General features: G+C 46.0%; 1 protein-coding gene across 1 annotated transcript in view; it reads left to right on the top strand.

Annotated features, from left to right (window-relative positions):
- LOC119378849 (endothelin-converting enzyme 1) overlaps positions 1-21,988 on the top strand; it is a 29,230-nt gene extending 7,242 nt beyond the window's left edge. Inside the window, exons 3-4 of the mRNA XM_037647890.1 lie at positions 6,924-8,825; positions 21,818-21,988. Coding sequence (XP_037503818.1) covers positions 6,924-8,825; positions 21,818-21,988 — 2,073 coding nt within the window. The remainder of the gene's footprint in view (positions 1-6,923; positions 8,826-21,817) is intronic.
- The last annotated feature ends 3,077 nt before the right edge of the window (positions 21,989-25,065 follow it).

The following is a 25,065-nucleotide window of genomic DNA, read 5'->3' on the forward strand; positions in this document are numbered from 1 at the left end:
TCGAACTCCTGAACCATGGGAGGAATGGAACACCGACCACGCTCTTCCTCTGTCGAAGAAAACCGACCAGGCAATTGCTTCTACTAGGAGCACGGTTTCGCAGAATGCCTTAGGATCCCCAGAAGAAGCACCATCACCCTGGCGCACGAAAAACCCGAGGTGGTTAAGTGAAGGAAGCTCTCCGGTACAAAAGCTACAGCAGCGCCATCCGAAGCCGTACTTTTGGCGAGAGTCACCTGAACGAAAGCGCGCGCCTATAGAGCGCGGGCGGACTTTTTTCACTCCACCGCCGAGTCCGAGAAACTGCGTAAGTACACAGCACAGTATTGTAGAGAAGGCGCCAGCTAGACCATAATGTTACAGATACAGGGATCACTGTGGTGTCGCCGTCGGGTTAATATCTCGTAACGGTTCCTTCAATTTAATTGGTAGAAATATTGAGATATTTAGAAATACATTATCATAATCTGCGGTGAAACGCATCACTGTTCATTTAGCACAAAGGACAATACCTTGCTTTTTGGAGGACTAAGTCGCCTGCCTGAGGACAAGGTCATACAGGAGAAAATATGTACGTAAATTGATGTACGCGTGTGCTGATGAAAGAAGTGGAAAACGACTCACTGCGTTGTATTAAATATGCCATGACATTCACCTTGCTAGAACCATAGAGAACGTCTACATTCCAGAAGAACTGAGTTTAAAATGTAATGAGACCGTCGTAGGAGTGCGCAGTGTTCCCCATTGGGGGGGCAGGAGGGGAGGGGGGGGGGGGGGACTTGTCTCACCGCAGCGCCCCTCCTCTCTCCCCGCGATGGTCCATTTCGAATAGAACAAGCTTCGCAGTGGATGCAAAAATGAAAATGAAGCGATGGTGTGCTTCCCACGACGGCCTACATTTGGTCGGCCGCGTCTCCTGCGCGCGGGTGACAGGAGACGGTAGGTGGGGTAAAGCGTTCGGTTCACCCATATAGCCGCTTAAAACCGGCTTGACTTGGCTTGAAGTGTATAAGTAGGTGGCGGCAGAGTAGCGTTCAGGCCGCCGTTTATTTCTTCGTGGTGTGGTGGGTGTTGGCAGAGACGGCACTACTGGTGTTGGTTTTGAGCGTGAACTGTGTGCGCGAGAACCGCCTCTGGCCGTGGTGTTACCGTGGGGACGTGGTCGCGTTGTGTAGAGTGTTGTAGAAAGTGATTCGTGTGCAAGTCGTTGCCGCTTTTGTTTCTGCGATGTCCCCGTGTTCAGTGGACCGCCGCCAAATCTATAAGCAACGATAACGAGCGTGAGATAAAGGCCATGTGTATGCGATTTGTGAATGTCTGTAATAGTAGTGGTTCTTGATGGAAAGGAAGAACGGAGTGTCTAGCGCGTTACGTCTAGACGTAACTATAGGAGCCGTTGCAGTTACGTCTGGACGTAAGAATAACAAATCTCAAAGTTACGTCCAGCGTGAGATCAGACGCACCGAACCGATCGGCTCTAGTGGCGCAGCGGGCTAGTACGTGTCGTGCTCGGATCTGCGAGGACGTTGGTTCGAACCTCGCTGTTGTCCTTCTCTCTCTTTTTTTATTAAGTGCTCCACGGGCGCCGTAATATTTTTTGTTTAAGGAAATCGCCTTGGTGGCAGCGGTGGACGCCCCAGCCCACGTCGCGCTCCGTACTCTTGCTGTAGTGACACCAGCCACTCGAGCAAAATAGTGGAGCGACGACGGCGCACCGCGAAGCGACAGCGTCCCAGTGACACGAGCCAACCACTGAGACTGGCAAGATAATTATTAAACTTAAGTGCGCATTGTGAATCACACGATGGACGTAACTTTAGCAGCTGATTATGGCTCCCTGCGTCGTCCGCTAGCCACACCGTGTTCGCTAGTGTGCGAACGTCCTGCGCGCGTCCTCAGAGGGCAGCCTATTCCGTTGTGTTAGCACAGCATCAAATGCTTGTACGTATGTCTCCACGATATAAACAACCATTTCAATTTCCAAGGCTTGTATGCAGACTAATAAGTGAGCAAGACACGCAAATTGGGCGAGTTGGTGAGGTTCCATGGTAAAAATATAAAGCAGCGCTTTTTTTAAACACAAGACGAAGGAATGGAGGGACACATACGTCTCTTCTTTCCTTCGTCTTGTGTTTAAAAAAGCGCTGTTTTATATTTTTAATAAGTGAGTGCATGCACGTGTCGGTATGGAGGTGTGAATGCAGAATTTTTGAGACACAATTATTATTTTATTTTATTTATTTAATACCCATAGCGCCCATACAGGCATTACGTAGAGTGGAGGGGGGGGGGGTACAGAAGAAGAACAAGCATGAAAGTTGCAGGTGCAAATGAAAATGTAGATTATTCTACGCCGACACAAACGTACACGGCTGCGTCGAACACAGCTACATCAAAAATGTCGTATACATTGGGAAAACAATCTAAAATAAACAGAAAGCACAGTGATAATAGTTAATGGCAATGCGAACAGTAATTACAACAAAGCGCGGCAGTGGTAAATATATAGTACAGCACAAGATGCGAAGGAAGCACTAAAAGAAAACAACACAGTTTACAAATGGGATACAGTATAGATCATGGTGATTACCAGGCGTACGCATGATTTCTTTTAAGGCTCAGTGGTCAAAAGATTCAATCATTTTTATTGCAGAAAAGAATGCGTCATTAGACGAAATTCCTACAATTGTGGAAGGAAGTCGATTCCACTGACTGATAGTTCTGGGAAAAAAAGAGTTGCTGAAGGACGATGTATTGCATTTATATTCTCTTATCTTAATTGTGTTCGTGATCTTTGCGTGCTGATGTGTAGTGAGGCCGGTTAATGTATACGTCACGGGGAATTCGAGTATGAAAATGATATATGCTGTGTAATAGCTTCAGTCGAAATGACGCTCTTCGCATGCTGCAGAGACTTCCATTTTAATATCGCCTTAGATTCCGTTGAACTAAACTGTCTGTCATACATGGGTATATTAAGCACATATATCTTGCCGCCATATGGACTGAACTCAGTCCATATGGACTGACGCCATATGGACTGAACTGAAAGAGGGGCAAAAGTAAACGCCTAGGTATTTGTATTCGCACACCATTTTTACCGGTGAGCAGTTTATTGTGTATTCGAATTCACCTGGACTTTTTTTTTTTCTGGTGAACCTAATGCACACCGTTTTCTTAAGCTTCAGTTTCATTTCCCATCGCTCACACCATGCGTGTATCGCACATAAGTCGTTTTGGATCACAGATCAGTCAGTTTCAGATGTAATTTTGCGGTATAATATGCAGTCATCTGCAAATAGCCTAATATGATATTGTACGTTTTCGTTAATCTCATTGATATAAAGTAAGAAAAGAAGTGGTCCCAGTACTGATCCCTGAGGCACCCCTGACGTAACATCAGTTATTGCAGACTGTTCGCCGTTTACAACTGCGCATTGTCGCCTCTCACGCAAATATTCAGCAACCCATGCAATAACTTGGGGATTAATGTCAAAGCTGGACAGTTTTTGCAGTAATAAGTAGTGCGAAACGGTGTCGAACGCCTTCTGAAAGTCGAGGAAAATACAATCCGAAGAGTTATCGTCCAGTGCTGCTGCTAAAACATGTGTGAACTCTACCAGTTGTGTGACGCACGATAGTTCATGTCTAAATCCGTGCTGGTTTGAGTTCAATAAAGAATTACTATCTATATGCTTAACAATGGCGGTATATAAAACGTGTTCAAGAATTTTGCAGCACACAGAAGTGAGTGAAATGGGGCGGTAGTTATTGATAACGTTGCGCGGGCCAGATTGAGCAACCGATGCCATTTTCCAGTCAGTCGGGAGAGAACTGTGTTTTAAGGACTTTTCGTAAATGACTGTTCGCAATCTCGTGAAGTGTTGGCGATTTAGAAATCCTTGTGATACCAAGCGTGAACTATAGTCTGCAAAGGCCGGTTAGCAGTAAAAAAGACCTCAAGTCACGCACTTCTAGAGAGGTACACGGAATCATGCAAACAGAAAAGCAGAGTGCACAGAGTTCCACTTCAACTATAATTACACAGAAATACAGGCTTTTTTTTTTTGTAGCCGCTACAGCAAGAAGTATATTGGTTCAGTCGCACAACACCATTTATATTGTAGTATGGGCAGAACACAACCTAAGCACGTACAAATAAAGCAAGAAAAAAAAAAACATCGAGCACAGTGGAAAACACGACTGTCGCCGAAGGCCAATACCCCATTGATTGGCGGATTGCACTTCTCACACACGTAATAGGAACGTTAGGACGGCTTCGTGCATTAATGTGGCAATGGAGGGCGTATATACCACCATTGGGCTGTAGTCAACGCGCTTTCTTGGATATGTGCAACACTTAATTGGATATGTGCCGCCGACCGCCCATCCATACTACACTGCTAACGCCGCGACGGTGAGCCCAATCTCGCAACAATGTGTTGCGAGTAGGCCAAGTAGGCTGCACCAACATAACTGGACGGAAGGAGGCTTTCTAAAGACGACATTTATATGTACACACGCGGGGCAGCTGTTCCGATTGTTATTGTATGGACGTAACCCTAATGGACGTGTGATACATCAACACGGGCACGCAAACCGTACTTACATCAAGTTCGATGGAGACCTGCAGTTATTTCACTTTTATTTCACTAACCGTGATCGCCCCAAACTGAGGTTGACCGCCTCAACGAAGCTAAGGAAAAGGCAGCACCCGAGACGATGGCTGAAGGCAGCGTGGCTCCGGCGGAGGCCGAAATTAACGTCTTCCTAAAGTGCGTCAGCTGGTCTGTCTCGACAACAGAGCTGCTGATACGCGAAACAGTCCGGCAAAACAAGCCACGCACGTCTCAATACATAAGTGATGCTGGTAAATCGGTGATACGACAGTGATACTGAATGTATGGCCGCTTAATTCAGCGAGCGGCCGTGCTGAACGTTACAGTTACAGTGGATAGGTGCAAACGTCTAACCTTTCACACCGACCACAAGGTGACCACCCCTAACTTACGTCAAATATTCTCAGGGAGAGTAGATTAAAAACAGCAAGGAGTTGTTTTAGTCTGCGCACAGGACGCGTAACAACTGAGGCATAATTGCACCGTGGACAGTTACGTCTGGGCGTAACGATAGCGACGGCTACGGTTACGTCTGGACGTAACCCTAGACGCATCGTTAAATAAAAGTGATGGTTCAAGTACACTTCGCCCAAATGACTTTCCAACTGTAAGCGATCGATCCACGCAAAGCACGCACTTACCACACATACATGTCCGCCAGAGTACAAGCTGTGCGTCAGACAGACATTCACAAATCACGTAACTCATGGCCTTTATCTCATACTCGTACAGCTCGTTATCATATCTGACAGATTTGGCAATGGTCCACTGAACGTTTTGGCAATGGTCCACTGAACATCGCAGGAACGAAAGCGGCAACGACTTGCTACGACTTCTACAACATACACAACGCGATCACGTCCCTACGGTCAGAGGTGGTTCTCGTTAATGCGCACAGTTCACGCTCAATATCAACACCAGTACAGTAGTGCGTAGTGCCGTGCCTCCCCTGCCAGCACCCACCACGCAAGCCACACAAACGGGCCACGCAGAGCACGCACTTACCACACATACACGTACGCCACAGTACAAGCTGTGCGTCAAACAGACACATTTCACAAATCACGTAACATATGGCCTTTATCTCATGCTCGTACAGCTCGTTATCATTGCTTATAGATTTGGCAGTGGTCCACTGAACCGGAGGACATCGCAACAAAAGCGGCAACGATTTGCTACGACTTCTACAACACACACAGTTCTCGTTAATGCACACAGTTCACGCTCAATATCAACATCAGTATAGTAGTGTGCCTTCTCTGCCAACACTCACCACGCAAGCCACACAAACGGGCCTGAACGCTACTCTGCCGCCACCTACTTATACACTTCAAGCCAAGTCAAGCCGGTTTTAAGCGGCTAAATGGGTGAACCGAACGCACTGCCCATTTGGTCTCTAACTTTCCGGGGAGCAAAGTGGGTAGTGAACAGCTCTTGGAAATGCAACATCAGCCCTCCGCCGCCTTTACTGTCAAAAACCTGCATGGTCATAACCTAGCAGTCTAAAGAATGGCGGGACAGGCACGACCGAACAAAGGTATGGAGCAGACTTGGCGCCCCCCTTCAACCGATTAGGGGAGGCAACCGCCCCCTCTGCCCCCCTCGTGCGTAAGCCTATGGAGACCGTTAATTTGTCAGTGGTCTAGCTCAGCAAGAAATGTTTCTTATATTATAAAAAAATGCAAATGAAAGACGCAGACGAGATCGCCACAGGCATAGGTAAGGATACTAGATAAACCGGAGACATGAGGAATGCTAGCCTATGATGCGTAACATGTACGCAGATAACACAGGCTAGGTCACTATTTGCCTCCACCTTGTTTCAATAGGGATGCAGTTAGACATCATCATCAATATATTGCGGATTTATTAATGGCATTGTCTACTGAGTGATTTCCAACGACAGTAAATCTAATCATGATATTATTTCATCTGCAAGCAAATGTGCAATTCGCAGTGCAAGGTAAGCGATTAGGTAAGAAGGAAAGCCGGCGAAGAGGCAATCTCGTCGCCTTTCACTAAAAAGCATGTTCGGTCGTTCGTGTCGCTGGGGGTATAGTGTCTGACGAACGGTTTTTGGTTTTCCGTTAGCGCAAACTTTTTCTGCGAACCAAAACTCAGTGGCGGTTGCGTATAGCACTGGCGGCACCGCTGCGTACATCCGCGCTCAATTAACAAGTATGCCCTTGAGACGCCTAAACGCCTTCGTTGTAGAGGCGAATTTGTTGTAATAGTTCTTGCTATAGAACTTAGTGTGAGATATATTTGTCACGTGACTTTTGTTTATGATTTGCATCTCTACAGGTGGACAGGCCTTGTCAGCACTCTAACAAAGACTTAAGGCTGAAGAACAAGCTTCTCCCGTTCGTCTTCGTCATTGTCCTTGGCTTGCTGCTCACTATAGCCTGGTACTTTTTGCGATACAAGGTGCACGCAGGCAGCGAGAAAGCACTGCTCTGTCTCACGGATGATTGTCGCGAATATGCTTCGTACTTAGACTTCCGCCGCAACCTTTCCGTGGACCCTTGCAGCGACTTCTATGCCCACGTCTGTTCCTCGTGGCAGCCCCCTTATGGCTACGACCAGGTCGCCAGTACAGCGATGGCCGAGATCATGATCAGGTGGATACGGTCCTTCGCCCGATTTTTAGACCAGGCCGCGAGCGCCAGCGTGGTGGGCAAGAAGCCGCAGGCGATGTTCGAGGCATGCGTGGCAGATCATTCAACGGATCTTTCCGACGTCAAGCGCTTTCTTCGATTCCTTTCTGAGCTCAACCTGTCGTGGCCGGAGCAGCCGCCTGTAGTGCCCAGCGCGCTCGGCGTGCTGATCGACCTAGCCTTGAACTGGCGCGACACCTTCTGGCTCACGCTCAGAGTGGAAGTGAACAACGATACGCAGGAGCAGAAACCTCGGAGAAAGAGGCTGCTGATAACGCCAGGAAACGAAGACGTACTCTCCTTCTTCGCCAGAAACCATTTTCACGTGCAAAAGCACCACGCGTACTTAGATTACTGGACGATGCACTTTAAGGCGCTCTACGGCAACCAAACCGTCCCTCTCACGGATCAAGAAATCCTCGAGAGTGGCTCGCTGCAGACGACGGTCGTGAATCTCCTGCATGACGCGATCAAGCGTAAACCGAGAGTGCCGCTTCTCATTCCACTCTCTCGGATCGGTAATTACACGGGAAGGCTGAATTCTTCACTTTGGTTGGACCAGCTCAACACTCACGTTGACGACCGATTTTCATTCAATAGCGAAGATGAAGCGTTTGTCGAAGACCGCTACTTTCTCGAGACAATTGGTGAACTGTTCACACTGCATGCAGATGAAGTTCTGCTCCGTCAAATGTCTTGGGAATTCATACAAACACACATCGTCGCGCTGGACAAAGCACCCTTGGAGATAGCCCTCTGGGGGAAAATCCACGCCGCACCTTACATTCCGCTCTACTGCGCTTTGTACGTCGAAGACGTCTATAGGCCGCTTCTTGCTTTCTTGTACTCAACCTTAAGTCTGACAAACCGCGACCGCCCCCTTGTGAACGCTGGCCTGGAGAACGTCATGCGGCAAATCACGAAAATGGTGAACTCGTCCTGGTTAAGCGAGTCAAGCAGAGTGACAGCCATAGAGAAGTACAAGTCTATGCGCGTCAAACTGTGGCCACCAGACCTCGCCCAAGAAGAAGTTGATAAGTTGTACAGATGCTTTCCCAACAGTGGGAGGTCATTCGTGCACATCTGGATCGATGGACTCGAGTGCTTGCGTCGCGTATCGGGCACTCCGTTCCAAGAGAGCAGTCGTGGCATGCACAATGTCATATCTTCCCACTCAGTCATTTACGACTACCTTTCAAACTCCATTGATGTGGCCGTTACAATTTTCTCTCGCCCCGTGTACTACTCATATGGGACGAGAGCCATGTTCTATGGGGGCGTGGGGTTCTTGTTCGCCTCGCAGATAATGAAGGCGCAAGACCCGACTGGTCTCTACATTACAGCTAACGCAAGCGTAGTGGAGGGCTCCTGGATGTCCCAGTCAGACTCGGACGAGTTCCAGAACAGGGTCCAATGCCTTGGCATCGGTGCCGAAGACTATCTCGTCTCCCACGTCGCAGCGCTGGAAGCTACGTACTCCGCATTCGCCGCAGACGATGACCTCGATTACAGTCGCCGTTCTATAAGCAGGAACCTGACGGAAGCTCAGGTATGTGGAATCGATTGACGACATGGCTTCAAGTACACTTCGAATGACAGATAACAGCATGCGTGTCGTTAGAGGTATATACACGCCGCATGACATACATATAAATTCAATGAATAATGTATTAATTCAGGATGGTCCTCGCGAATAAATAGGCAGCTTCAGAACTGGACGATGAACACCGCCTAGAGGCAACAAAGAAAACCATAGTCAGGATAACTTTGGGGGAATTTTCGGAGGTAAAGCACAAAAGCAAGAAGGAAGCAAGATCTCCCAAACCACGAAATACCTACTTAAGAAACGACTAAACATGAGTGTTTGACTCATCAGATCATGTGGAATTCGCTATCAAAGCGCATAGACAAAATAAAAGTATACCTCTTACAAAGAATTATAACGCCAAAGAAGGTAGGGAAAGCAGTAAAAAAAATGTGTGTGTGTGAGTTGGGGGGGGGGGGGGAGGGGAGGCTGAGGCAACATTAAATCAGTTAAAGGAAACCCTGCATATAAAATACCAAGATGTATGCAGTGACAGATAAGCAGGGCGAGGTTACTAACAATTTTGATGACACTGTGACGGCAGAAGAGGACTCTTATTTAGAACTGCGCACTTCGTATATCAGTCGTCCAACCTTGAGTAAAAGCGAAGTCGAACAGCGTAGTGAACTTCAATCTTTAGATTACCTTAGAAGGGCCTTGTGAGACCTATGTATCGTGAAAAAGCAGAAGATGGTGTAAGAGTTGATTTGATATAGAATGGAAGGAATTCTACATTTTGGATAATTGCTACGCTCTTTACACAATGTCTTAAGACTTCAACTGCGCCGGTGAGTTGAAAAAGTGCCAACATTATAATAATATACATACGGGAGACGTAAGAACATTGAAGATTTGTAGACCATTAGCTTACTTTCAGCATTATACAAAATATTCAGGATGGTAATTTCGAATAGTATGAAAGAAGCACTACAATAATCCGAGAGAGCAAGCTGGGTTCAGGAAGGGGTGTTCTACGATGAATCACCGCCACGCGCTCAGTCAAGTAATTGAGAAATCCGCTGAATAACCCCTTGTTTTGGCCTTCATAGATTACGAAAAAGTATTCGACTCAGTTGTGACACCAGAAGTTTTGGATGCACAGCATTCGTCAAGGGGAACTTGAAATATATGTGAATACCCTAGGCAATATCTACAAAGATTCTACAGCTACCCTGCTACTCCACAAGATAAGCAGGGAAATTCCGATCGAAAAAGGGGCAAAACAAGGAGACATAATCTCTCCAATGTTGTTCACTGCACGCTTAGAAGAGGTATTCAAGGGAGTAGGCTGAGGAGAAATAGGAAACAAGGCTAACGGAGAATATCCTACTAACTTACGTTAGTAGGATATTATGCACTGATAGTAGGAAATCGTGCTCTTCAGCAATGATATCGACGATGAATGAAGGCCTGAACCTAGAAGGTGTTAAAGTAGGGTTCCAAATGAAAATGAAGAACGCAAAGATAATGCTCTGTGGCCCGCCTTCTCGATTGACTACCAACGTTTAGAATCTGTACAAGATTATGTACTGGAAGCGAGGGCATACTGTGGCGCCGTCACGCGGAATCATCTCTGTGACGTGCAAAGTTGGATTGCTCCGCCAGCCGTTTCATACTGGTGGTCAAGCGGAGAGGAGGAGGGGTGAGCGGAAAGAAGGAGGGTGTGTTCAGATAAGAACGTCGGTACATGTCCGTCGACCCCCTGTAATTTCGCCGAAAAAAATATATTTCGTTGTCCGCGTCCCCAAGACCACAAAACCACTTTTAGTCTCGCGAAAAAAAATTTCACCTTCCTTAAAAAAATTTAGAAGTCTCCACTGAGTCGCAACCGCCTTTTTCGAATTTCGCGGAAATGGGATTTCGATGAGATGCCACAAAAAAACTATTGCAGCTGTAGGTCTGACAAATTTTCTCTACATACTACGGATAGTTTAAGTTGACGAAACATTATTACTTTGCAGTTTTGATGCTGTTCTTTTAAGAAAAATAATCGCAAAATCGGCAAAATGTTCAATAATGCTCAAATTTAAGATTTTTTTTCTCCGCGCATATTAGCGCCAGACTTCCCAAAATTTTTGAGAACATTGCCATATGTTAGCTTAACAAATGTGCCGAACGAAATCGCTGAGAGTGACTTAAAACGTTAACCAGAAATGTTCAACTGAGGACAAGTCTCTAAAAATGCAATATTTCGAAGGTCATTTAAAAAAAAAACACCATCTTCGATTTTCTTTAAACTCTTCATAACTAAAGCCAAGCACGTGTTCTAACTTAATCTATAAAAACATGTTGCATTATTTTTGTGAGGTAGGAGTTATGAAGCACGAAAAGTGGCCAAATTGACGTAAACTGAGTAAGCACAACATTGAGCGAGCATGGAGCAATAATTTCCATTATCATTATTTTTAGGTCGTGAATGTGTTCTGTGAATTGACGGATTGACAGAAAAAAGAGGAACAGTTGGTTCTGAAGAGCAAATTATTACTACATTTTACGCAAATAAAAAAAACTTCTACATGGGTCCCAGCTACTGAGCATGCCGCGATGCTGAGTCGCACGCTTCGCAGGAATCGCTTTCAAACTCTTTCGCGCATGCGAGCCTGCGTAACGTAGTTCTGCCGGGAGAAGTTCAGTCATATCACTGGCAAAAAACCCAAGTCTCCATCTTCACATTCGTCGTCACGACTAGAAAAGGAAACCGCAGCTGCGCTGTTATAAGCGATGACACTAGCCACGACTCCGCCCACGCATGCTACGCTCTCGCAAAGGTGCACGAGTGGCTCGAGGGTGTTGCTCGTTTATATGCACATGTTACATACGTCAGTGATGGTGCCCCGAGCCATTTCAAGAACAGGTACCAGCTTCACGAACTTACAGCTACCAAATACGCCTCGGTGCAGTGGCTATTTTCCGCAGCGGGGCACGGCAAGAATGCTTGCGATGGAATTGGGGGCGTCGTCAAGCATCACGCAACCTTACACAACCTCCGCAGCTCCGCCACATCAGTTATTAAGTGCGCGAAAGACATGGTTGATGTTCTCAACACAAAGCTACAGAATGTGACGCTGATTCACTTTCCAAGTGCTGACTTAAAAGCCTTCAGAGAAATTAAAACAAAGAAGTGGCAGTGCATCCGTCCAGTGCATGGTATTCAGTCGTGGCACATGTGGCAGTGGACGCGCGTCAGCCAAGAGCGCAATGAATTGCTTGTTGCAAGAACAGCCGAAGGTCCAAAGAAGAAAGTGCCGGATTAGCAGCTGCTTTTCAGCGCATGAAACAAGAATAACTCCACAGCGGAGCTTCTTCAGCTAAAAAGGATTCTTTACAAAATGAAAAACGTTCATTACGAAATCAGGTTAATTTTACTGAGTGACAACCATGCCTCGTGTAAAGAAGCAGGAAGCATAGTTCCGAAGAACCCAGTAATACAGGCGTAACAAAGAAGACATGACACTGAACGTCACCAACAATAATGCACCTGCTAAGTGTAAAAAGTGTTGTGAACTCTTGTGGGTGGTACTCCCATGACCGCGGCTTTCCACGACAGTCACCCTGGGTGCCACTAACACTTAGCGCAAGGCGCCCCCCTTGCCGCATGTAATCAAGATCACAAGGTTGCTTCACCAGGAGCAAAAAACACAACTGCTTCAGGGACGTGAGTGACTGTCTAACTTGTCTGACTATGACTTGTGACTCTGACGCCCTGTGTATACATCAGGGGTAAATAAACTGTTCCTTCCGAGAGCACGACTCGACTACATTTGTAGATATCTTGCGGTTAGTCCTTACGTATGGGCGAAAACTTCGACGCGTGCACGCACGCACATGAACAAATATGCACTTTAAGGCAATTCATTGGTTTTCTCTGTCAAGCTCTTGTCCCTCTAGCACAACAGAACACATTGAGGACCTAAAAATAATGATAACGGAAACTATTGCTCCATGCTCGCTTATCTTGTGTTTACTCAGTTTACGTCAATTTGGTCACTTTTCGTGCTTCATAACTCCTACTTCACAAAAATAATGCAACATGTTTTTACAGATTAGGTTAGAACACATGCTTGGCTTTAGTTATGAAGAGTTTATGTGTTTTATGTTCTTTCTTTTTTCTTTTTTGTTAGGAAGCGCGCGAGCGCGGTCGGGCTCCAGAAGCGCCGCTTGTGCCGCCACGCACCGTCTGCGTTATCACATTACCGACGCGCCATGGGAAGCGATAAACATCCAGCCGTAGATCCTCTCCAGCCACCTCCTTTGTGAGCCGTACGCAGGCTCGCACGCGCGAAAGATTTTGAAAGCGATTCCTGCGAAGCGTGCGACTCAGCATCGCGGCATGCTCAGTGGCTGGGACCCATGTAGAAGTTTTTTTGATTTGCGTAAAATGTAGTAATAATTTGCTCTTCAGAATCAACTGTTCCTCTTTTTTTCTGTCAATCCGTCAATTCACAGAACACATTCACGACCTAAAAATAATGATAATGGAAATTATTGCTCCATGCTCGCTCAATATTGTGCTTACTCAGTTTACGTCAATTTGGCCACTTTTCGTGCTTCATAACTCCTACCTCACAAAAATAATGCAAGATGTTTTTATAGATTAAGTTAGAACACGTGCTTGGCTTTAGTTATGAAGAGTTTAAAGAAAATCGAAGATGGTGTTTTTTTTTTAATGACCTTCGAAATATTGCATTTTTAGAGACTTGTCCTCAGTTGAACATTTCTGGTTAACGTTTCAAGTCACTCTCAGCGATTTCGTTCAGCACATTTGTTAAGCTAACATATGGCAATGCTCTAAAAAATTTTGGGAAGTCTGGCGCTAATATGCGCGGAGAAAAAAAATCTTAAATTTGAGCATTATTGAACATTTTGCCGATTTTGCGAATATTTTTCTTAAAAGAACAGCATCAAAACTGCAAAGTAATAATGTTTCGTCAACTTAACCTATCCGTAGTATGTAGAAAAAATTTGTCAGACCTACAGCTGCAATAGTTTTTTTGTGGCATCTCATCGAAATCCCATTTCCGCGAAATTCGAAAAAGGCGGTTGCGGCTCAGTGGAGACTTCTAATTTTTTTTAAGGAAGGTGAAATTTTTTTTCGCGAGACTAAAAGTGGCTTTGTGGTCTTGGGGACGCGGACAACGAAATATATTTTTTTCGGCGAAATTACAGGGGGTCGACGGACATGCACCGACGTTCTTATCTGAACACACCCAGGAGCAGCAGCGCAGGTGGTAGGGCGGAGTCGGGCGTGGAGGAGCAAGGCGTGGGAGTCGGGCGTGGGAGAAGCAAGGCAGTGTGCAGCCGCGCCGATCGCAGGTGGTGTGATGTTAGCGATGACGTCATCAGCCTTCGCGACGTTAAGTCGGTGAACCTGGCCCCTCAGCTCAGCTGTAGACTCATGTTTACGACGCTAAGTCAGTTGAAGCCACGCGTAATTTTTTTCGACTACTTTTCGACATTTATTGCGGTGAAGCAAACGCATCAGGGGAACCCTTAAGATCGGAAGGCTCGTATAGAAAAACAGAACTGACCAAGCAGGCGCACAAGAACGAAAACTGCAAGAAAGGATGCATGAATATGTTTGCTGTAATAAAATAATCGTGCTCATTATCGCATACATTCATTAAGCTGATGATATAAAGGTACGGTTTGTCGTTTTACTGCGTAGTTGCGCAGTTGATTTCGTCAGCAGCCAGCAGACCTTAGAGGTATTTTCGATGCTGATGTACATAAACAGAACCGAGTATTCTGGCGTGTTGAAGCGCGTAAGCATTTCTGTGCCGACTCAACGAGGAACTTCTGTGTCCGTCCGTCGCCCCGTCACGTAAGACGATTTGCTATAAAGATGTTAATCTACAAAACAAAATAAACTTTCTTTGCGGTGCGGCGTTACGAACATACGGCACTCGCTTATAGAAGCCGAGTGTCGTATCCTCTGGGATAAATACCTGCGCTGGCAGAAGGTGAACATATCTGAATCGGATGGTGTTGTACAGCCGATACAAAATAAAAACGCGAACACTTTTAAACGCGTAAGCATTTATATGCCGACTCAACGAGAAAACCGTCAGTACGTCCACTCCTATGTCACGTAACAAGGTCATCGCAATGAGGAAATCAATTTATGAAACAAATCTTCTTGGTGGTGCTAGGTTTTTAACCCAGGTCCCTGCGTTCCGAATCCGAGTTTCTGAATCCGGGCACTGGGCTACACATCTTTGTTTTATTTCTAAACTTGCAGAATATGGTTTTATCTTAACCATATGAATGCGTTGTACGCGTGGTGCAAAAAAAAGTCAAAGGAGCACACTTTCTATGAATGCTTCGCTGAATTTCGTGGTAATGGACTAAAAGGCTGCATGTAGGACATGTAAAGCCTGCATGGACACCGACATCAAGAAAGATTGCGACTGCGCGAAATTTTAATGCCAAACCTGCGTTTCTGTGGTCGCAGTATGGACGATCGGTAGGGTTGTTCCATATGCTGGCGAACGCTGGAAAAGATGAAAGACGCCGAGGCGACGCCGCCCGATATCAACGTTCCAGAAGGCAGCAACCACAGAGTTTCCTACGGCAAAGGTCCACGTTTGCGCATCACTTAAACAACTCCCACAGGAACTGCCGCATGAATTTTTTCAATGCGTAAGCATTCCTATGCCCACTCAAGGAGAAAAGTGTGCGGCCTTCCCTCCACCCACCCGTCCCTCCCTCTCGGAAGACGAATCGCTATAACGAAATAAATGTATAAAACAAAAAAAATTGGCGGTTCTGGTTTTTCACTTTGGGGCACCAGGCTCAGAAGGCGAGTGTCTCACCCACTAGGCAATACGCACCCTGCAGTGGGGCTTTCCACTGCATCTGCAGTAGGGTGCCTCAATGCTCCTCTGGGAGGAGGAGCATCGAGGCACCCTAATGCACCCTACTGCAATCTACAGCGTCAGGACACACAGCCTAATGGACAGAAGATGCAAAATTAAGCCGTGGCTGGAGAAAATGTGAACGCGACGCGCCCGTCTCCCCCCACCATGAGTAGAGGGATCATAGCCGGACTAGAAGGAGGGACGCCTGCGCGCGTCTAATTTGCTTCGTGTCCCTAGCGGCAAATGCCAGCGACACTGGACCGCCCTATACGAGCTACGTAGTGTCCTCTGGTCAGTGGAGGGTGCCTATATATTCAAGTGGAAGACACAAAGAAAAAAAAAACATGGCAGATCCCTCCGTCATAGGAATGTGTATAACACGAAAGTGAAACGTGTCCTCACAGAAGTATAGTGCTCATTGTGTAGTGATACATGAGCGCTTGTACAATGTCTGTTGGTGTTTGGCAGCTGTAGCACCGTTTGACGTGGATACACCCACGTTGACGCCTTGCGGCATATCTCTATCCCGACGACTAACGCCCATGATCACCATTTAACCCTTGTGGTAGCTGAAGTTGTTAAAATATACCTGTACACAGCATATGGTAATCATCATCATCATCATCAGCCTGTCTACGCCCACTGCAGGGCAAAGGCCTCTCCCATGTTCCGCCAATCAACCCGGTCCTGTGCTTTCTGTTGCCACGTTATACCTGCAAACTTCTTAATCTCATCTACCCACCTAATTTTCTGTCTTCCCCTCACGCGTTTGCCCTCTCTTGGAATCCAGTCAGTTACCCTTAATGACCACCGGTTATCCTGCCGACGTGCTACGTGGCCGGCCCATATCCATTTCTTCTTCTTAATTTCAACTATAATATCCTTAACTCCCGTTTGTTCCCTGACCCACTCTGCTCTCTTCCTGTCTCTTAAGGTTACACCTATCATTTTCCTTTCCATCGCTCGCTGCGTCGTCCTCAATTTAAGTTGAACCCTCTTTGTAAGTCTCCAGGTTTCTGCTCCGTAGGTAAGTACCGGTAAGATGCAGCTGTTATATACCTTCCTCTTGAGAGATAGTGGTAGACTACCATTCATGATTTGATAATGCTTGCCGAATGAGCCCCATCCCATCCTTATTCTTCTAGTTATTTCACTCTCATGGTTCGGCTCCGCGGTTACTACCTGTCCTAAGTAGACGTACTCCTTTACAACTTCCAGCGTCTCGCCACCTATCGCGAAGCGCTGTTCTCTGCCAAGATTGTTCCACATTACTTTAGTTTTATGCATATTAATTTTCAGACCTACTCTTCTACTTTCCGTATCCAGTTCAGTAATCATGAGCTGTAATTCGTCTCCCGCGTTACTCATCAATGCAATGTCATCAGCGAAGCGCAGGTTACTGAGATACTCTCCATTAACTCTTATCCCTAATTCTTCCCAATGTAGGGCCCTGAAAACCTCCTGTAAACACGCGGTGAATAGCATTGGAGAGATCGTGTCTCCCTGTCGTACGCCCTTCTTTATTGGGATTCTGTCGCTTTCTTTATGAAGGACTATAGTGGCTGTGGATGCGCTGTAGATTTCTTCCATTATGTTTATATAGGCTTCGTCGATGCCCTGATTCCGCAGTGCTTGCATGACTGCTGATGTCTCCACCGAATCAAATGCCTTCTCGTAATCTATGAAGGCTATGTATAGGGGTTGGTTGTATTCCGCGCATTTCTCTATCACCTGATTGATAGTATGAATATGGTCTATTGTTGAGAAGCCTGTACGAAATCCTGCCTGGTCCCTTGGTTGATTAAACTCTAATGTCGTATTAATTCTGTTAGCAATTACTTTTGTGAATAGCTTGTAGACAACGGACAGTAAGCTGATGGGCCTGTAATTTTTCAGGTCCTTGACGTCCCCTTTCTTATGGATCAAGATGATGTTGGCATTCTTCCAAGATTCTGGTATCCTCCCTGTCGAGAGACACTTCGTATACAGGGTGGCCAGTTTCTCTAACATAATCTCTCCACCGTCTTTCAACAGGTCTGATGTTACCTGATCCTCACCAGCGGCTTTGCCTCTTTGCATTCCCTTTAGGGCTTTCTTTACTTCTCCTGTTAATACTGGTGGGACGTCAGATTCCTCTGGGATATTACTGCTTCTTACGTTATCATCCTGACTGTCTCGGCTGCTGTACAGATCTCTGTAGAACTCTTCCGCTATCTCAACTATTCTATCCATATTGGTTGTGACCTTGCCATCCTTGTCCCTTAACGCATACATCTGATTTTTGCCTATGCACAGTTTTGTCTTCGTAGCTTTGAGGCTTCTTCCGTTCTTTAGAGCATGCTCAATTCTCTCCATATTATACTTTCTTATGTCGGCTACTTTACGCCTATTGATCAACTTCGAAAGCTCCGCCAGCTCTATTTTGTGTGTTGCATTTGAGGCTTTCATAGCTTGACGTTTCTTAATGAGGTTTTTCGTCTCTTGGGATAGCTTACCAGTGTCCTGTCTAACGACTGTACCCCCGACTTCCACTGCACACTCCTTAATGATACTAGTCAGATTATCATTCATTGCGTCAACGCTAAGGTCGGTTTCCTCGGTTAAAGCCGCGTACCTATTCTGAAGTGAAACTCTGAATTCCTGTACTTTCCCTCGCAGAGCTAGTTCATTAATCGGCTTCTTGCGTATCAGTTTCTGCCGTTCCTTCCTCACGTCTAGTTGAATTCTAGATCTTACCATTCTATGGTCACTGCATCGGATCTTGTTAACTACTTCCACATCCTGTATAATGCCCGGGTGGTCGCACATTATGAAGTCTATTTCATTTTTAGTTTCGCCATTAGGACTCCTCCACGTCCACTTACGAGTAGTCCGTTTTCTGTAGAAGGTGTTCAAGATCCGTAAATTATTGAGTTCTGCGAACTCTACTAGTAACTCCCCTCTGGCATTTCTAGAGCCGATGCCATATTCCCCAACTGCATGATCTCCAGCCTGCTTCTTGCCTACTTTTGCATTAAAGTCGCCCATCAGTACATTATACTGTGTCTTTACCTACTCATTGCTGATTCTACGTCTTCGTAGAAGCGTTCAACCAGTTGATCATCATGGCTGGATGTAGGCGCATAGGCCTGTATCACCTTCATCCTGTACCTCTTATTAAACTTAATCACGATACATAACACCCTCTCATTAATGCTATAGTATTCCTCTATATTGCCAGCTATATTTTTATGAATAAGGAACCCCACTCCTAGTTCTCTTCTGTCAGCTAAGCCACGATAGCATAGGACGTGTCCGTTCTTCAGCACTGTATAAGCCTCCTGTGGCCTCCTAACCTCACTGAGCCCTATTACATCCCATTTAACACCCTCTAATTCCTCGAATAGTACAGCTAGACTCGCCTCACTAGATAAAGTTCTAGCGTTATATGTAGCCAAGTTCAGATTCCAATGACGGCCTGTCCGGACCCAGAGATTCTTAGCACCCTCTGCTGCGTCGCAGGTCTGACCGCCGCCTTGGTCAGTTGCTTCGCAGCCGCTGGGGACTGAGGGCCGAGGGTTAATTGGTGTATTCATGTGGGAGGTAGTGGCCAAGTACTACACCAGGGTGGCCAATCCTGCTCTGGTGAGGGAGTGCATTGCTGGCTGTGGTCGCCAGTGAGGCTGCACCCCAGGCCTTTTTACACAATTCCATCATCACGCAGATTTTTTTTTTTTTTTAATCCGGTTGGGAATTGTCCGGCACCGGGATTCGAACCACGGACCTCTTGCATGCGAAGCTGATGTTCTACCCACTACGCCATCGCTGCAACCCTGCAACTGTACACAGCATATGGTGAATCCCGCCAAATATGGCATCAACAAGCACACAATAAGCACTGATACTCGATATGCACTCCTTCAAAGTGTCGTCATTTAAGGAGAGAAACGGCAAGTTGTGCGCTCCCCAGTAATAGGGTGACCTACGCTTGTGCTCATGCATACACAACCACACTACGCTTCAGGAACGCGGGAGGCAGAGGTTCGTAGCTTGAGCCGCGAACGCGCGCAGGAGTTCCACGTCCCGCTGGCCTCTGTCTCGCTCCACTAAGGCACGACATTCGCTCGCCTGGCGTCCAATCTCGGAGGCCATACTTTAACTGCGTCGTCGCCGAATCGTTCTGTATCGGCGCTAGTAAGTGTCATGCCGCATTACTTCACTTCACCGCTCACAGACCGCGGCACCGCCCCGCCCCGCCTAGCCTTATCACCAGAGAGCACCGTGCGAGAGAGAATGTGTGAGAGATATCAGGCGCGTTTGTGGAGCGTCGCGCATCTGCTTCGGTACCTTAGTCGGGAGAGCGCCGGTCGCTTATCGTCGCGGACCGAGAGATCGTAGGTTCGATTCCAGACGGCGGAACTTTTCCTTATAGTTCTTTTTTCTTTCTCATCCATTAGCGTCTATTTTGTCAACGTCATATCCGTGACGGAAATCGGTCTCTGAAGTCTTGTTGGACCCCGCCATAAAACACTTTCGTGTTAACAAAAAATTCGGCAGATCCCACGAATTGTGGGAATCTATTTCACGCGAAGCAGCCAGCGAGTAGCAGCCTATGTCGCACTTTTTGCTTTGTGTCAAGTGTTACGAGATGGACCGATGTCGTTGTGTAAACTGTAGATCTGTGCATATCGTGGGATTACCAGGCACGTCGACTACACCGGCGTGAAAAGGGTAGCTCATGGTACGCCGTAACATTGCGACTCACGTTACAGCACAGACGGTATACTGTCGTCCCAACGTACAGCCTGTTACGGTGCGATTATCTTCGTATTATTAAGCAGCTGTTGTCGACGTGTTCGAGCAACGCTTGACTAAACCTTGCTGAGTCACAGGAGTACATATACAATGCTTATGACATTGTGATAAAGGCGGATAGCCAACACTAGCCACAATTGGTGTTGCACGACATGATGCTTCTATAGGATCTTCTTGCGAAGCAGTTTGAAGCACTGGCGTGGCTCTACGGTAGAATACTTGACTGCCATGCAGAATGCCTGGGTTCGATTCCGGCTCGATCCGTGAATTTTATTCTTTGCTTATATCGGGATTTCTCGCTCGTCGACAACGCCGCCGACGCCGGTACAAAATTTCGTGCTACCCGGGCTCGTTAACGCTGTCACGTTCAGGTTTGCAAAGTCCATTCTCGCTGGCCCTGGTATAGATTGTGAATCACCTGTGGTGCATACGCGCTTACCGCGGGCCGTGGCATTCGGGTATGTTTCAGGCCTTACCGGTGGAAAAGGTTTCACGACGTATGCGGCTGGCAGTTCACGTTATTCATGTCATGACCCGTGAATCGTGTCCGTCAAGTACTCGTGTCCTCCTCGGCCAATTTTTGTATGCCAAGCTAAGGAGACGACCACGAGAGCGCCTAGACGTAGACGGCTAGACAGATAGATAGAAACGCTCAAATTGCATTTGGTTCGTTAAGAAATGCTTCGCACTTAAAACGCGTTCCGGCCATATCCGCTTTCCTTCGTGCGAGCATGGTGGCATCACGTACGTGATCCAACTTAGCACGTCACAACGATTTCAGCGCCCGTGTCTCCAGTGGTGGGCCTCGCGCCCGATATCTAGGTCAACTGATAACAGGGGCAGCCTACTCATGAAATGGAATTTCATCGAAGAATAAGGCGGACATACGACATTTTCGAATAATGACCGGACGCTTAACCGCTCTCATTCAAGCGAGAAATGTACAGTTATATTGCATGCGAACGGTACTAGCATATTGGGCGTGACTTGCCGGATATCAAGGGAAGTCGAGAAGTTCAGGAATTCATCGCTGTTTGTGTTGCGAAATCCTAAAATAGTAGAAACAATCGTACTCTTTATCGTATACGCGACATATACGCGTATATTCAAGATAACCAATAAATTTTAGGCTTCGCTTAGCTAGTCAACAAACCTCACATTCTTGTCCATAAGTAAGTGGTTACCGACTGTTTTAGAATCAAGGCTTATGTGCATTTCATTTATTCGAGAACAAAACAAAAAAGGCTTGCTTACAATATATTTGCACGAGGCTATACTATAACTAACGAATGCAACCACACGCAGGTCTTCTTTTTGATGCTATGCCGTGCCATGTGCCACGTCACGGAACCTGACCGAGATCCATACGCCGACTGCAACATGCTGCTCAGAAACTCGCCGCACTTCTCCGAAGCCTTCCACTGTGCTCGTGGATCGCCAATGAACCCTGAAATAAAATGTGGCTTCTTCGATTGAATCTGCCGACCATACACTCTCACCGCTGTGCGAGATCCCACGTATCGATGGTGCGTGCGTGCTGCATCGTAGAGGCATCTCTGAAAGCACTACATGAATTCTTACAACTGCTGGTGGGGCCATCACTGCGGCTAGTTTACCTGGCAACACATCGTAGACTGTTGCTCTCACTGCAACGATTAAACAACGCGATAAGAACTGCAAATGTATAGCTGTTATATCTCACTTTAATATATTTTATCATTAGGTACATGCGCATTATCTCAGCAAAATTTAGTGCAACACAAATTCCTGTTTTCACGCATGCTATGAAATATTCCCATAATTACTTCTTTATCCCAATTATCATCACCGAATGGCGAAGACGTTATGGACATATTGGAGAAAATAGCAGATGTAAACGTGGTATGCCTCCCTGCATGTGTGCGAACTATAGGAAGCACCTCGTAGATGCGAGGAGAACGAAGTCTTAATGCACAAAACGTGCCATTTTCGCGTAAACAACAGCTCCCTAGCCGCTTGTGCGGCTGCGCTCCTTCGATATTTCAGAGTTGACGCGTGCTTTGGCAGAATGTTATTATTATTATTATTATTTTCATGCATTCAAATATAGCGCGAGGCTCTTACAAAGCCCGATCGCGCTCAGGATCATGAAATCGGAAGCCTTTCTCTATATGAGTGGCTCTCGAGGCGCAGGCGATAGAAAGGGGCCGGGAGGTTCTACAAACGGTGCGTATCATATTTTTCATAGCGTGAAGCTAATTAATCGTTAGTGTAACCCAATGCTTAAGTCTAGAAGAAAATGACAGTCGTTGGTAATACCTCAAGGAAAATGACGCGGTCAGACGGCGTGAAAAACATTCAAGGCAGGACAACAGTGTGTCAATAAACTTCAAAACCTCTCTCTTAATTGTGTCTACTCTGAGCTCGGTATGCCACCGGTAAAACTATAATAATTCAGGATTGTCCTTCAAAATAAAAATAAGCGAGTGCGAGGACTGCTTTCTTAACTTTTATTTTCTTTGAAGCGTTGGACAGGCAGTTCTTCAACTACTACAAATGTAAGAAAACAGGACAACGTGCGCTAACAAGAACTGCCCAAACACGCAGGGAAATCTTACCGTGAGTGCACCCTTTTGCGCATGGCACTTTGTACACTTTGGAGCATATAAATTTCAAATGATATTGTAATATTACTTTATTTCATACTGAAGCACAAAGAGCGGGATCGGGGAAAACGACGTGGTTTGGGGCCTGCGCGCTCTCGGCCATCATCTTCACGCTTGGACATAGTGTATATACATTGCAAATACGCTTTGCTCTTCTGTCTTCCTTCACGTGACAATATTAGTGCAAAAGCCTTGTCTTACAGCACGTCTTTACCTCACCGCCAGAGACTGGAGAAGGAGGGCAAGGAAGCAGGATAGACTGCAGCGATGCGACAAAAAAGTTTGTTAGGCCGACTCAGTTCCCGCACCGTACCGGGCAGCGAATCTACATAATGATAGCACCAGCATACCCAGACATTGTAGCGGCGCCACACTTAAGGGCTAAACACTGCTGAAGTTTGACTATATGTGCGCTCATTCATAGCATGACATGTCCCTTACGCTTCACACGCGTCGTTAAAGTTCTCCTTTATTCATTTACTATCGCCCGCCGACTTTGCTTCGCAACTGCGTTTCACTGCATGACATACTGCAGTGCAGTGAAGACGCAGTACAAGGCAATGTGGAAAATACAGTGGGGAAACTGAAACTAAATCAAGTTTACTTTTCGTCCCCAGAAAAAGGAATCACCCAAAATATACGTATTATGTATGGTGTACACGCGCCGGAGAAACTGTCTGTTTTACATTTCTTGCAAAGAGGTTCTCACGTATCTTTGTTACATAGCTCTTTGTTTGAAATGTTGGTTCTCAATCTCGAAACCGCAGCAAAAATGCTGGCAGCCCTCAGAGCAACATACAATAGACTGCTGTCTCGTATTTTCTGCAGACCAGTTTAAGCTTAGTTGCGTGGAGGGTTTGGGTATTACATCTTCATCACGCACAAGGTGGTCACGTGGGAACAGAAAATCGCCACGCTTTGGCACTCACTCGATCGTCCGATGTGCTGACGCTTTTTGGTATGCACAGTCTGGTGTAAGAATGTAGCAAACAACGATACGAGTCGAAGTGAATGCAAAAAAGTCACAATGGCCTTCTCTCACGTGACCACCTTCAGTATCACGGCGCCATAGCGCAAGCATCCTGAAAAAACAGAAAAAAAAACAAAGAGAAATTGTTTTACAGAAAAGTTAATATAATAAATTATTTATACTACTGTGAGACCTACCAATACTTTCTCGATACTTTCGATGCAGAATACCATCATTTCAAGCAAGAAATTAAAAGAAATTAACCCCCGACTGAAATTTTAGCGCATGGCAGCTGCATTGTAGTGAAGACGCAGTGCCGTGTAATAGTGAAGGTGGAGCAAAGACGCTTTCAAATTGATTTTTGTCCCTGAAGGCAAGGCTCTTCCAAATAAACATTTCTGTGATCAGCTTCACGGCAACCTTCTAAGAAACGCACCAGCTCCATTGGCAAAATAAACAGCTTCAGTATGAAATATTTTTCATGTTTTTAGACTTAAGAAATTAGTTTCTCCATTCAACCACTAAAAATATCGCTTGAACTCGCAAGAAAAAGTAGTACCACGCTATTATGATATTAAATTCACTATCTTGTACAGAGCATTTATTCACATGAAATTCCCGGCATAAATTGATAACAAATCATACTGCTTAAACTCCAGAGAAAGAAAAATATTTTGCGTTAGTATACCGCTTTTGCTCCGTGCCCCCCCCCCCTTTCTTTTCTTCGATATAATGTTAAACAAAATAAATTAAAAAAAAACCCTCTTTCACTGCATATTCGCCGCCTATCTGTAACCACCTATATATGCTTAAATTATGTCCCTTGACAGTAAGCTATTATTTATTTTTACCCAAATGGTATAAATCAAAGTGATGCATTCGGTAAGTAATGGCCTTCAACAAAAAAAGAAAAAAGGAAAACATAGAGAAATAGTAAG

Source organism: Rhipicephalus sanguineus, chromosome 1, assembly GCF_013339695.2.
Source record: "Rhipicephalus sanguineus isolate Rsan-2018 chromosome 1, BIME_Rsan_1.4, whole genome shotgun sequence".
Lineage (NCBI taxonomy): Eukaryota > Metazoa > Arthropoda > Arachnida > Ixodida > Ixodidae > Rhipicephalus > Rhipicephalus sanguineus.